Source organism: Mchenga conophoros, linkage group LG10, assembly GCF_057382185.1.
Source record: "Mchenga conophoros isolate Kocher_MC1m ecotype Shallow Benthic linkage group LG10, M_conophoros_male_GT1.1, whole genome shotgun sequence".
Taxonomy (NCBI): domain Eukaryota; kingdom Metazoa; phylum Chordata; class Actinopteri; order Cichliformes; family Cichlidae; genus Mchenga; species Mchenga conophoros.
The window spans coordinates 11,786,500-11,801,567 of record NC_140535.1 but is presented as its reverse complement, the minus strand read 5'-3'; the positions used below and the strand labels follow the sequence as shown (position 1 = coordinate 11,801,567).

The following is a 15,068-nucleotide window of genomic DNA, read 5'->3' as shown; positions in this document are numbered from 1 at the left end:
GCTTGTGGCTAAGTAATATAGGCAGGGCAAGAAAGCGTGAAATGCTGATGTACACAAACATTTGTATTGAATTTGCTGAGCTTAGCAAAACAGCCTCAAGCACTGGTATACAGTGCAGTGTGGGCGTTTTCTAAGGAAAACATAGTTTTCATTAGAAATAAATTTCATATATTGCTAACACACACTGGAAAATTATACTGTTACTTTTATCACTGATCGAATGATCAGGGAGTTTTTACTTCCCACTGTTGCCAAGTGCTTGCTCATAGGGGGTCGTTTGATTGTTGGGGTTTTGTTTCTATTATTGTAGGGTCTTTACTTTGTAATATAAATGTGACTTCTTGTGATTTTGTGCTATCAAAATAAAATGTAATTAAATTTATTTAAACAGATCTACTATTTAATTATTGGATAAATGTCATGACAGTTTGTCAATTTTTGCTGTGAATCCTTCTACGTAACAAGAACTTCAGTAGGCTGCAGCAGCTGAGACCATTATTTTAAGTGGGCATTCCTTGACAGTAAGACGTGGTTAGTCAGGGCTGGGGGCAAGGTAACTGATTACAGCCAGCCATGTCTAGCAGCTGAGAAATGCCCACCCGTGTTCTCCGGAGACTCCTTACCTCATTTTTTCCTATCTGAGCCCACAGTTTGTCTATCAAACACCACCATTTAGTACACCTGGAGTTGGTGTATGGCAAATATCACAGCTTGTTCTCAGGCCCCCAGAGTTTCTGTTTTCCTACTGATATCACACATCTGAACCATCACTTATCTGCAAACAGATCCATCTAATGAACACATGGCGGCAAAGGCCAGCCGAGGAAAGGCTTTACTGTTTATAAATCTTGGTCATCAGCAAGATTGTGTGTCTCTTACGTCTGTTGCCTTTGCAGCTGTATGTTTGTCGATGTATTGCGATGCTGTCGTTGCACTCCTTAAACAGCTGAAACACTGTCATAGAGTCGTTATTGTCTCATCTGCCACTTTTGTCCCACTCACTGTTACAAACACTGAATAACACTGGATCGATATGTCTCATGACTCAATTTACATTGCTAGATTACTGTTATTAATTGCTTTTTTGTACATGAGATGACTATGCTATGCTATTCTACCTCGAATCAGAGAAGAGTTGCTGTGCTAAGATGGCTATAGTATAAATGCAGATGAATAAGAGTAAACATCACTGGAAAGAGGAATAAGGTGCTTCCTGCACACTAAAAAACACAACAAAACTAAAGTTTTTTTTCTTTTTTCTTTTTTTTGAGGAAAAACAATATTGTGCCAAAGAAAGTAGAATTAAAGATAAGGTTTGAGAGCACAAAATACTGCAACTACTTTCTAGTCTCATCATTTTTCTTTTGACCTTGATTTTATATTTGGCACAATGATTTTCAGCGGTAACATTTTGGCATGTTTGAGCTGAACGCTCTTTGGAAAGCATGAACCTAGCATATAGCGTAAAATATGCCCTCTGGACACACCTATTTTGAATGCACATCACAAGCATTGACCCTTAAAGTCAAACTTATTTAAGTCAACCCTGGATAATTCCTTGCTTTTTTCTCATTTCATTTTATTTTCGTTTTACCAATGTCTGATTTGACTTTGCATTTGGCAGAGACTGGCATCAGGCAAATCTTTATCCTCTGTCCTGGTTAAAGGTGTCTGTGCAGACTCCAGCTCATGCCAGGTTCGTTAAACCTCTTACACTGCTAACCCATTTCCTGCAACACGATCAGAGTAACGGTTTGATGTCAGAGTTTCCATATGCAAAACAATCCTGCTTTTAGTACATTGTCAAAGTCAAAGAATACAGACATAATTTTTCATTTTCCAGTCCCCAAGTGTTTGGAGATTCACAGTGAGTTGAGCGACTGGATTATTAAGAGCAGCGTGGGGAAAATCCAGCCCTTCAGAAATATTGTTAAATTGTATAATGGGTCAAAGGCAACACAAACACCTGCGTTTCAGTCCTTCAAGATTTCATCCGGTTGTCCGACGGCAGTATCGGGTGTACAATGATACAATCGAAAAGAGGCTTTTTCGAAAAAATTCACATTCACTCAAATTGTTCTTCGTGCTTAGTCCAAGGTTAGACTTCCAAAGCCCAAAGCCAGAAAGGTCAGAATACATGGAGAAAGTAAAGGTTTGTGTCTCCGTTTGTTCTCCAATTTTTCTTTTACAGTTATTTTATTTCTTCATCTCTCCTGTTTGTTAGAAGCTCACCAAGGCGTAGACCATACTACAAGAAATAGTGTAGGATGATAAATTAAAATTAATTTTACAAATTTATGAATCGTAACACACGTCTAAGGATTCCTTGAAGTGTCATTATGAAATGAGAAACATTGTAAATCTCCCACTTACCTGTAGAGATAATAGAAAAATGAGAGAAGATAAAAGCCCAGCTTACACCAGGACTCTTTCTGACAGTAGTTGAGAATGTCGGCGTTCATCACGCTGACAGGATCATACATGACCTCTGAGCCATCAGCGGGCCGATGAAAAAACCTGAAAAAAGCAGGAGGTTTGGCTCACTCACCCATCAGACCAACACAAACTAGTTACACATCTGCTGTGGGACCATACCTCCACAGATGGTAGAAGAGCAGCGGGATATTTAGGCCAAGTGTGACCCACTCTCCAGCACACATGAACATCAGGCAGAAGAGACCGTGGATGGAGTACTCTGGTACCACCAACTAATAAGAAATATAAGAAGGACGGAAACTGAAATGATTAAGTGATAACACTCCAACAACTCTTTAGAAAACACTGATGTGATAGAATTACAGTGTACAAGACCACACTGCAGGGCAAACACTTTCACACGGAAGGTGTTGCTGTTAGTCAGGGCTAGCTGCTGTTACGGGTGCAAATATATGTTCACTTGCATGTGGACTCTTTTTTGCTGACCTTTTTTTCTTGTGATGTAAAGTCTAGCGTTTGGTTGTTAAAATACTATTTGGGAAAATCTGAGATGGGGTTAAGACTCAAGATGGCAACAGGATAGCAACAAAGATGATAAAACTACATTTACTGTGAAAGGACAAAAACTTTTGGGGGGCAACTTGAGGGCAGCAGAAACAAGCTCTGAACACTTACTTATCAACATTTTAGTGTTTCATGCTGGGCAGGGAGTGTGTTACCACTTTTCAGAACTTTTCTCTGAAAATAGCTGCCTGTAGCAGCCAAAAGCAGTGCAATGAGAGCACTGAGAATGAACCGACGCTGTAATGTCTAGGCTAAATGAGGCCAGCTTGCAAGCACCAGAAAGTTCCTTAAGTGGCCACTTGAAAGTTGTTCTACAAGTCAGTGAGTAACCATATAATCCTACGTTAAAGAGCTTTCTTGTTCCAAAAAAGAGTTTTGGTTGCTATAACTAATATACCCCTACAAAATGACTACAGGAGGTGAATTTTTCTTTATTTGGCTTTTCACCTTAAATCTTTTAAGCTTTCACCTGCGCTAATTCAGATGTCAGACTCGGGCTTCAGTGTGCGGGAACATTTTAATAGAACTGTTTTACAGATAATGCTGTGGCTTTGTACTTCAGTTTTGGTGAGTGAAATTCTAGTATTTCATATTTGTTAGAAGGTTTGTGTATCTGTGTTTCTCATTTTAACTCATACAGTCTGTGGATGTGCCTTGCTAACCGTGCTAACAAGCTAGCATGGTTAGCCCCACCAGTAACCCCTAGTAGGCTTCTTGGTAGTGATGTGCGATACCACTGATTTCCTTTCCGATCCGATACAAAGTAATATTCAGGGTGGTATCGACGATACTGATCCGATACCGATACTTTGTACAAAAACTTATTTTATTTATTGTAGCTCAAATTATAGCGTCATAATGATTACAGGACATCAGAGTACTTGTTTCCAACAATGCTTAGTTTTAATATTACTCTTATTTCTCTTTCTGGGTCGCAAAAAAACTTTTAACATATTTTCAGGTGAGAATGTAGCTGTGTAAACTTCAAATATCTGAGCCCATCGACACATTGTTTTCAAACCCCTGCGGTCTTTCGCTACTCGGGTTAAACATGATATATAAGTCACTTAGATAACTTAAAAATGTTATTGTTTGGCTTTTTCAGTGTTTTATTTGTTTGTGAGTAAATCAGTTTGGCTGAGATTAAAGTTATTAGATTAGATTAAATAAAATGTAACTTTATTAATCCCTCAGGAGGGTTCCTCGGGGTTTTCACACAGCTGAATAAACGTCAAACAGAAAACTGATTAAACAGAAGTGTGAGACGGTCGAGAGTTTACGCCAGTGCCCGGTTATATTTTAGATAGCAAGGAGCAGACAGCAGTTTCACTCCACCGAGGGAGCTCGTGCCGTACTACCTGGCTTTCTTTAGACCGCGAAGGCCGGGCCCTCAGGTGGAAGCAGCCTCTGAATTTGGACACCCCCGCTGTTTCCGGACATTTAACGTATTTTATCCGATAAATAAACACTGTAAAATGTATTTATCCCCCCAATAGCCTTTGTCTCCCTAGTGTGGCCACAACACCTCACGTTTTTGCCACATGTATCGCAAACCACGTCTCAGTTTTTGTGGAGGTAAAATAGGTTCGCACATGACTCCAATTACGCTCAGCCATTGTTGTGAGTGCGCACGCCAAGGGGCTGCAAGACAGACAGCCTATTTCGCAAATGACTATGAAAGGCGGAAGAGGAAGTAGTTCCTTTGAGTGTAGACAATCCGAATGTTATAGTTTCTTTCCACTGTGTTCCTGTTAATGATAAACTACAAATTTACCCTAAATTACTAAAATATCGATATTTTAATGTGAGAATCGATTCTAGAACATAAATGATTGGTATCGGAGGAATTGATATTTCAGGATCGATCCGCACATCACTACTTCTTGGTTGTGGGGTGACCTGCCTGCAGCATTCAGGGTAGTTTTGCCAGTGTCTTCTTTTAGTGTTTTACTGCTAAAGACCTGTTTCTTGCAAATTTTATTATAACATTTTTATCTTTAAGATTCTTAGCTTAACACCAAGTTTTGTTTTAACTTTTAATTATGTTCATTTCAATTTATTCTTTACACATTATCGCTTTTATAAAGTCTTGCATGGTCTATTTTAAGTGATTAATAGTTTAATTTTTATAAAAATCTATTGTTTGTTTATTCTGTTTTTGGGAAGTACTTTGTAGTGCTATACAAATGAACCTTATTTAATGTGAACTTAATGTAATAAGAACTATCACATCACATACACGTAGCAATTTGATCTTGATGCTAGTTCAAAAATATGGCTGCAAAATAACAACTTACATTTCTTTGACTGACATCATAACCCTTAGCTGGCTCCATCAATCATTACAATCTGTTTCAATATTATTTGAATATTTTTAGTGGAACCAATTTCAGCAGTGATTGGTTGGAGCAAATATCACTAATACATATGTAGTCTAATTACCACGCTAGATTAAACCTGTGTAGCAGTTAAGGGTAATTGAAATTATATTTCCACTGCAGCAATAAGAGTTCCTTTTCAATAACATGGTGGTATTGTAATTATGCATCAGTGGCATTTTATTTTCTTGCACTGAGCAGCTATATAAAGAAAAACGTAAAAAAAACCCGAGAAAATGGTAACAATTTGAACCCAGGGCAAACCTTCTCAGAAAATGCTCTTTACTACATTAGCATATAGACCCTAATACTACAATTAGTAGTAGTAGTAGTATTAAATTAAACTCTTGTAATTTTATATATTTTTATTTATTTATCCATTAACTTTGAATCAAAAAAACCCAATGGCACTGGCCATCTTCAAGCACAAGCATGTTTAAAATGGCCTCCACAGTGTGTGATCTTTCACGGACACAAAGTTCTTTTTCTGAAAGCCTTGAAATAAAAAGCTGACAACATCTGGGCTGTATCAGTGCTCTCCATCACTGTGTGCCTGTAAAGAGGTAATGGCGTGTTGTGGGGACGGGCTACATGTGAAATGAATCAGTGTGTGTCATGGTCCTCACAATGAAAAAAGACAAACGGTCATGGCTCTGTGAAGCCCCTCTGCTTTAGTCATCCACCACCAGCAGATGAAAAACAGCTATTACTCACCCTGCGAAGCAGGTTGCAGATCCTTTCAATGTTGAGAATCCTTTCTCTCTGTGGAGAGGATATAAAGAAAGTCCGGTCAACAATATTACTGTCAATGCCTAACAGAAATAGCTGTCTCATAGCAGAAACAATAGACGATCGTAGACTGGAGTGAATATTTATTATTATTATTTTGGAGGATTTTTTAAACTGGACAGATATTAAATATAGTGATAAAATCTAAAAACTGGACCTGATGGCTAGTTTTATGTTAGCATTCCTGCTTAAATATCAGTATTATGGGTATAGTGATACTGTAATATGCAGCTGTATATTACATTAGATCACCAGGCCAACAATAGTACCATGGAAAAATACACTTACCAACTGATAGTAATTAATTAACTACCTTCTTTTTTAAAAAACTAAAACTCCCGAGTTTGTTTTCATCATACGTCTAAAATACATATTTTTACACTTTGGTGCAGTTTTATCATAGATCTGTTTTTTAAATTTTTATTTAAGTTAGTTTCCAGAGTGAGTTTGCTCATTTCACTTTAGTTTCTATTGTTTAATAATTTTAAGTTTAATACAGTTTTTCGGTTCTTTTTTTTAGCCGCAGCTTTTTGTTGTTATACATGTGGTGTCTGTCAGAAGTTCAACACAATACGATACAAAACAGTATTACAATATTAAAATACACAGACCCACACACACAGTTGCGTAGACATCCCTGTTCTAATAAACACACACACGCAAGTACGTCTTCATTCTGGTATTGTTGGTTAATTTGACCAAAATGATACATTCATATGGATTTTTTTTAGTGTATTTTAGTTTTATTTATTTATTTATTTTTGTTTTTTAGGCCAGTCTTTTATTTTTATTTATAATAACCTTGGTTTGGTGCAGACAGGACTTTTCATTTGGCTGTGGACTATAAGGCCATAACCATGATCTGGGCACATACAACAGGTACAACTTTTGCATGAAATATGAGTTAAATATAGGTTTTATTAATGACACTAGTGACAGTCCTGATCTAGAGCCTTAATGAATGTCATTAATCATACCTGTGCCCACCTATGGCAGAAATCAGACTTGTTCTTTTTTATGAAATTTGAGAAACACAAACTGTATATTATACTTGAATAAATTCATTTTCAGTTAATAATAATAATAAAATACTTACAATGGTGTTGATTTGTTTTTCATTTATGTGGCTGAAACCTATTTGAGAAGCAAATCTCATATTGCAGGGAAAAAACCCTGTGCGCACATCTCCCACCTTATCTTGTAAAGCTATCAGCTCGGAGTCTCTGAGCCATTATAGAAAGCTCAATTATCAGTTTTAAAATTAAAGCCATCCGTCTTTGAGTACATGAGCCTGACATCAGATATTCGGCTCATGCAGATGTTTTCTTTGGTTGTCCATTGATTAGTCAGCAAGGCAAATTAGATGTTTTGCTCTACTTCATTTGCCCCGTTTATCCGTTTCCATCAACAGAAAGTTATTGCTTTATTGTGTAACCATAATGTCTATAGTCAGATAATTATCACAGGGCTGTTAATTTGCTTGGCTTCATTTATTTTGTTAAATATAATACATCAAGTGGATAAGCATGTCTAGTCATTCTGACATATTGAGGCATCTATCTTGGCTACCAACCGGTGATATCGGCTTAGTGTAGCTGGAGCAACATCCAGCTTTTATGAGTCTGTGGACATAAATTAAAACTGGTGACCTGAAAGGGAAAAGTGGATTTTGCCCTGAATTAGACACAGGCACTCTACCTTCACTGTTGTTAGTATGCTCAGTGTAATTTCCTGCCTTCTTTCTTTCTTTCGTTCTTTCTTTCTAGTCCTTCCTCCACAGTGCTGTTATTTAAGGAGCGAAAGTGCCAGCCTAGCTTCTGTGCATCATATGGTTTATTGTTGTCGGTGTAAATCATTGCGCTGCTCAGATTTTACAGCTCGTAGCCTCCCCGAGGTGGCCCTATTTGTGTCAGGTCATCCAATTTGCTCTGAATATTTAATAGTTCCAATAAAGAAACATGACTGAGGATGTTAATCAAAGGCAGCGGAGACATTTCACAATATACACAATATACAGAAGAGATAAAGGAGCAACAATTACAGGGCAAAGAGTGCTGTAGTTAGATTGGTAATCTAATTAAGCCGTTATTATCAGAGACGCAAATGAGTGATCTCCCTGACAATCTGCCTCATAACTTTTCTAGAGCTAATGGCATAAAAGGAGGCCTGAAAAGGAATAAATTTTACCACTATGATGTGTTTAATTTTGTTGTTTTAACGGGGGAAGTAGCCATAGAAGGGCTCTTTATGGATGGGGTGGTTCTCCCTCTGAGTGTTACTGTGATTAAAGGCTTTACGCAGAAACCTGATTCAAAAACAGATGTCTAGCTTCTTCCGCTCTGTCTTTCTATCATTTCTTTCTCTCTCTTCCCGACAAATATTGACTGCTTTTGTCCTTTTTTGTACACAACCGCACTCTAGTGAACATGTGTTGCTCTCAGCTAACCACAAATATAATTGCTGTTTATCTTCCATGGCTGTTGCCTTCGCTTGTCTTCTGTTTGTGCAGCTTATTGATTTTGGGGAGAGACCGGCAGTGTCGCGTCCTGCCAGATCCAGTTATTTCTGAACACATTTGAAACGGTGACATCAGACAGCGTGTTTAGGTTGTCACCAGTCCTACAGAGTGGCCTCAATACTTATCTCACTGCTGTGAAACCAGAAAAGTTCTAATGGGGATTGTTTGTCAGACAGCTCTCCATCGTTGTCCCGAGGAAAGTAAAAGATCCACTGTGGCTTTTGTGCTCCATTGTATTTGACTGCATTATAATTTACAGGTGTTGCAGTTATTGTGTCCACCCCCTTGTAGCTGGCATTCCTTCACACTCCTACAGTCTGCTTTCACAGTTTCCTCTCCCACTCCTCATCACTCTCACTTTGCAGTTCAGATGCAGGTTCACATGATTGCTAGAACATTAGCTATCCTGTGAAAACGATAATCACAGCTGCTGTTAACTTGCTAAGCGAATAATAGCTCGAACTACTGACTCATGATAATGTTATTTCATCTTCAGAAGAAAACTTATACATACTGTAAGCAAACAGCTCTGCAACATGAGAGGATAAATAGTTGTGCTAACTTTCAATCAGCAATTATTTATCTGTCACTTTGGATCGAGTGAATGCGTTTGTTCTCGTTACGGTAAGGTGAAAACTCCAAATTGCACTCCTATTGTGGCGACACTACAGTATCTCATTGTCTAAAAAGCAACTTCATTTGCATGAATCTCTGTAACTGATTAAGCCAACGAGCCGTGGTCTTTGTAGGAGGCTGATTGCTTCAATCTGCATACAAATGAGCATTCAGGGAAACACTGCCTGGGTGTTACTGTAGCAATCACCTGGAAGCTTGGATTAGTGTTTTCAAAGTAGGGCAAATATTTGATTTAGAAATATTAATGAATAAGGCTAAATGTAGCCGAATTAAATATATGAAAGCTTTCGCTCCAAAAACCTCAAACTCTCATTTACATAACATGATGATTTCATTTTTTTTGGTGATTGCAGGCTTGGAAAAAAGCGTTTGCTGTGTTTATTTATGAAATGAACGTGAAACTTTGTGAACTGTGCTCGGAAAATATGCAGCATAGGCAATATTTGGGGGGCAAAACCTTAAATGTATAGTCTCCTTGAAAGTACAAAGAAGGGATTTCTCTGTGTGCACATGAAGGTTTGATCATTCTTGCAAGAAGTGAAACAGCAGGGTTCTTACCGCTCTGGTGGGATTGCTCTGATCGATGGGGTTTTTGAAGTCTGTGCGAAGCTCATCAAACGCAATGATCTGAAAAAAATAATAAAATAAAATAATAATATTGGACACGTGAGCTTGTTTTTGTTTCACCACCACTACGCTGCAACTGTAATGCAAATGTAGCTGTTGTCTTCTCGCCACTCGTAAATTTGGTTCGGCTGAGTCGGCTGAACACTGTTGCGATCCCTACATCCACAGCTGCAGCTGCTTTCAGATCACTTTGAGTACATATGGTGAGTTAGTGGCATATGTAAATGCAGACATTTGCTATTGCCCTTTATGCTGTTAGGAAGGTCATGTTGTGTTGACATCATGTGTGATTATGTAGTAGTGCTTGTGCTAAAGGATTTTTGATTGAAATTTGTCCCTGAATAAGAACAGCTTGGATGGTTAATTCACCCCATACAGCTTTGCATTATCCAATTCCTGTAAAAAAAAAAAACGATGAAAAGCTGCAGGAGTAGATAAATGCATTGCACTAAGAAATTACATAAGGGTTGATTCTTACGTTGAGACCAGTAATTAAGTTCACATTGGAAGATTAATATTAAGACACAAATGCCAGGAGTCGTCCAAGAAGTGCTTGAGAAATTTAAAATGCAAGAAGCTCTTTGACTGAGCATTTTTTAGCTGGGTTGATATTTAAGAGCATTGCGGTACATTTCTGGTACATACACTGTCTTGAGTGTCTCTCTGCATATTGAAATATAATATACTGAGGGCACTTGTTCAGATACACCAATACACTCTAACTGCCTCCAGTGAGGCGAGTATAAGTGACAATTATTCTCACTAGCTCCCTGATTAATAGCTCTATAAAAACACGAATAATTCGGAGTGTAAAGGCCACCTGCTGTGCTTATCATCGGCTCAGGTTTTAAAGAGCTAAGCTTCCCTTTGACGGCTCATTGAAAAGCCATAACAAGCAGACATCATTTGCAGAAAAGTGAACATCAGCAGTGACTGATGGCACGAAGGGGAGAGCACCTTCCACATACTGTACGAGCCTATATGGCTCGCCCTCGTCTTCGTTCACAATTAGCTCTGTTGTAAACAGATGCAGTTTCCATGGCGACATGATGAGCCCCTCAGTGGGCACCATGGTTACTATACCAGTGAACCGAGGTTCTGATTGGTCGACGGCCACATACAGTTGGGGTGCTGTGCCCGTGGGTGGAAGCAGACTGGGGGAAGGGGTGAACAAAATCATAGGTTGATAAGCGTTTCGGTCACATGCTCGAGAGCCGAGCCAGACGCAGGCTTCTCGCTGTCTCTTTCACACACAGACACACTCACTGAGTCATATGTAGTCTCACCCACTTAGTCAATTGGTACGTTAGTCATTTCAAGTCCTATATTCATAATGATGCGTTTTTGTGCTTCGCCGTGTTCCTGCCTCCACGGAGGGAATGTTAAAGGTGAGAGATCAAAGCTGCGGTGTTTGTTGAGTCTGTGTAACAGGCAAACCGAGTGCACTGGTCTCCAGCGATAGCTGTGCAAATTCCACTGAAAATGCCTGCGGGCAGACAGATTCACAACAGTCTGGTGGTGAGATTTATGATCACTGTGTTTTGCTGACTGTCTGTACTCATTATCTGGAGTTTGCTGAAGCCCGAACGCCTTACGTGGAAATGTTTATCATCAGTTCTCTGGGATCATAAGTTGCTTTTATGTGGAGGGATGAAGCCAGCAGGAATCTGTGCTTTTTGTCAAAGTGTCATCGGGTGGCTCTTAGGAGATCATTTGAAGTGTCTGATAAGTACAATTACACCTTTAATGCATATCATTATCTCTAGAGGGGCTGAAGTGTGTATGTTATGTTGCCAGCAGCTCTGTACACCTGTGTGTAGGCGGCCGCGCTAGTCTGCCTGTGTGGGATGCTACAGTGAGGATGCTGCAGGCCCTACGTGTGTCAGTCTTAGTTCTGGTGTGTTCACCGTGCCACTCACCTGCCATATGACAAAGAAGATGAGAGCTGCACACAGTACCAAGGTGAGCATGTAGCAGAAGGCCGCAAAGGTGAACGCCATGGCTGCACCAGCCAGCCTGACAAGGACACGGGTGAAGGGAGAGAAAGGAAACTGGTTCCCTGCTCTCTGCCTCTCTCTGGCTACTGGTCACTCCCCCTCCTCCTTTTACTGTGGTAGAGGCTATTGTTGGTTTCCCCCTTTGATGCAAGCTGAGTCTATATTGTCCAGGTGGGTAAAGCACTCAGTTTTAGAAACAATCAATAATCAGCTGACGTCGCAGCTCCACTGCTTACTTGCTTTCTGTCTTTGTCTCTTCTTGTAAATCTGACAGCAGGACAGCTCCTTCCTTGCTTTGATCTAGGAAGCACTTGTGTGTCTGTTCACAGCCACAGTAGTCTGCCGCTGGCCCAGTGCTCCTCTTTTCAGTCTCTGACAGGGAAAATGTCTGTCTCCTCCTTGTCCTTCCTGCAGTTTCTCTTTAGAGAAAGCCTACACATCATGGTTTTTTTTTCTTTTTTGTTTTTACTGACGAACCACCAAGAGTCTGACTGACACGCCGACAACAGAAGCACAGGTTACTAGTCGATACTAAGAGCAGTAAAAACAGCGAGAATTATTGTCCCAGTCGGTTATGGCTTTTTGTAGTTTTTGTAGTTTGTTGTATGGCTTTCTGTTCATCTGTTGCTTCGGGATCCAGAACAATTAATGACGCATATATTTCCATATCATAGTTAACAGGTTTACATCTGTGAGTTATTATTTACAGAGTCTTTACTTATAATGATGGCTAAACTGCTGAGTAATTATTTACATCCTAGCTGAGATTCAAGGTATTGCTTTGCATGTTACACAGTTATATTCTGACAAAGCAAATCACAACTTGCCACTGCTGATTTCACAAAGTGAGAAGGGTGAATCACTGAGGCAGCAGATATTCTAATTGAATCGAAAGATTAGTTAGCACTTCAAGAGGGCTTAGAGATGCGACATCACGATACATTATTGATAGTTTCAGTTAGCATGGATCGACATCTTGACTGACCTTAATATCGAGTAGCGAATACCTGTGCCTGGTAGGAGACGTGTCTGCATCTGAACAGTCCACTCTTTCCTCTTCTCTGTCAATTTGGGTCGACACCATGTCAGAACTGTCTGCTCTGCATGTTTGTCTCAAGCGCATCCCTCAGTTATCTCCAAAAAACAAAAAGAAAGACGTGAAGCCTTGTCTCTGCTGATGTGCAGGTTAAATAGTTAAATTCTAGCAGGGAAATATTTACACAGAAGCCTGCAGAGTGTCTACATGTTGAAACCCATTCGTGCTGATTTAAAAGAAAAATAAAGCGCTTCTGTTCTTAAGTAAAAAAAAAATCTCCACAGCCCTCAGGAGTCATAAGTTAGTCCACCTTACTATCATCTCTCCTGCTCCTCGTGTACCCTGCTTTCTTTTTCCTTTCTTTCTTTCTTTCTTCTTTAACTCCCCCTTCTTTTCATCCCTTTCAAAGATTTTGAAAACAGACCTGAATGTTCTTCCTGAGTCTACTGTCTCTGGCTGTCTCTTCCTCTATTTCTTAGACTGCGAGAGAAATATTTCCATCACGGTTGATGTTATAACGGTCAGCCAATAGCATCGCTCTGTCTCCCTCCCGCTCTTGTTTGCTCTCCCCTCTGCCTTTCTCTCTTCCTCTCTGTCTGTCAGACTCCCCCTCTCTTGCATTTATACATTTCCATAATCCCTTGTTCCCGTGAGACTGATGAGGGGGCAGGGAAGGCTGCAAATGTCTGGTGTGCCCCCCCCTTCCTTATTAGCCCCTTTCGCCCACGCTTTCAGTCATCTGTCATGCCATAAAATATAGCTCTGTCTGTTACAGGGTGTTGTTCTCAGTCATTTGTCATTTCCTTCAATTCTCTCAGTGCATTCATTAAATACCTCAATCTCACTTTTTGATTATTCTCTCACTCTATTAATGAACAGAATCCACTAGTGCCACCTAATGTAAGTGTTGATACTCGTATTATTTGTGTGGCCAATGTAGGCTTTTTCAGAAAAGTAATTCCTCTGTTAGAGGGATCTATGCCATGGCCCAACCTTTTTTAGCTGCCCCACATTAACAGTGTTGGTATTTATCTTTTATGTTTCTGTGATGGTTACTCCTCCAGTCAGCGTAGGCTCTTTCATCAATATGATATTTTTAATGCTTGTATATAACTATTCTATCCATGAATGTTCAAATTCACTATTTTATTAAAGAACAATTTAATAAAAAACTAGAAAGGCACATTATTTTTGATTAAGAGGCCAAATTAAAGATCATACCTGCTATCCATGATTAGTATCGGACTTATCCGAGGTGTCCAGTGTGCCAGCTCAAATTCTGGTATAAAAATTTTGATATTTGTTTATTGTTTGCCTAATAAATAACAATGGATAGATTTCAATGTTTGTGTTTTCGTGTGTTTATGGCAATTGGTCTATTAAAGGATTAAGTTCAATTCAATTCAATTTTATTTATACAATGACAAATCATGACAACAGTCGCCTCAAATCACTTTATATTATAAGGTAGACCCTACAATAATACAGAGAAATGCACAACAATCATACGACCACCTATGAGCAAGCACTTTGGCGACGGTGGGAAGGAAAAACTCCCTTTTAACAGGAAGAAACCTCCAGCAGAACCAGGCTCAGGGAGGAGGGGCCATCTGCTGCGACCAGTTGGGGTGAGAGAAGGAAGACAGGATAAAAGACATGCTGTGGAAGAGAGGCAAAGATTAATAAATAGTATGACTAAGTTAAGTTAAGCACTGTATAAACAATATCTCTCTATATACTGTAGATATACTCTGTAGAAATACTTTCTATATACAGTATATTTTGCCAGACCGAGAAGCTTGATTGAGTCCACTGGCAGCATTCTTTGCACAATTGCATCCAATGCTTTGCACTGCTGACGTAAGACTTGAATGAATGGAGCTGCTCAGGCATGCATCTCCATTCCATGAAGCTCTCTGTGCACTGTTCTTGAACTAATCTGAAGGCCACAAGAAGTTTGATGGTCTGTACCGACTGACCCTACAGAAAGTTTGTGACCTCATCATCCACTGACTCCACTCTGGGATTTTACATTGGCTACCACTTCATGGCTGAGTTGCTGTCATTCCCAATCACTTCCAATTAGA

General features: G+C 39.5%; 1 protein-coding gene across 2 annotated transcripts; it reads right to left on the bottom strand.

Moving 5' to 3' along the window:
• Positions 1 to 314: 314 nt before the first annotated feature.
• cnih2 (cornichon family AMPA receptor auxiliary protein 2) lies at positions 315 to 13,576 on the bottom strand. Of its 2 annotated transcripts, none has more exons than XM_085288568.1 (6): positions 12,931 to 13,576; positions 9,880 to 9,948; positions 6,093 to 6,140; positions 2,596 to 2,708; positions 2,374 to 2,517; positions 315 to 2,248 (listed from the first exon to the last, which is right to left on the bottom strand). In XM_085288568.1, the coding sequence occupies exons 1-6, from the start codon at positions 13,066 to 13,068 to the stop codon at positions 2,221 to 2,223; spliced, it is 540 nt and encodes a 179-aa protein (XP_085144694.1). In that variant the 5' UTR covers positions 13,069 to 13,576; the 3' UTR covers positions 315 to 2,220. The 2 variants fall into 2 exon arrangements, with proteins under 2 accessions (XP_085144694.1, XP_085144693.1); XM_085288567.1 differs by lacking the exon at positions 12,931 to 13,576 and adding an exon at positions 11,868 to 12,903.
• Positions 13,577 to 15,068: the final 1,492 nt, after the last annotated feature.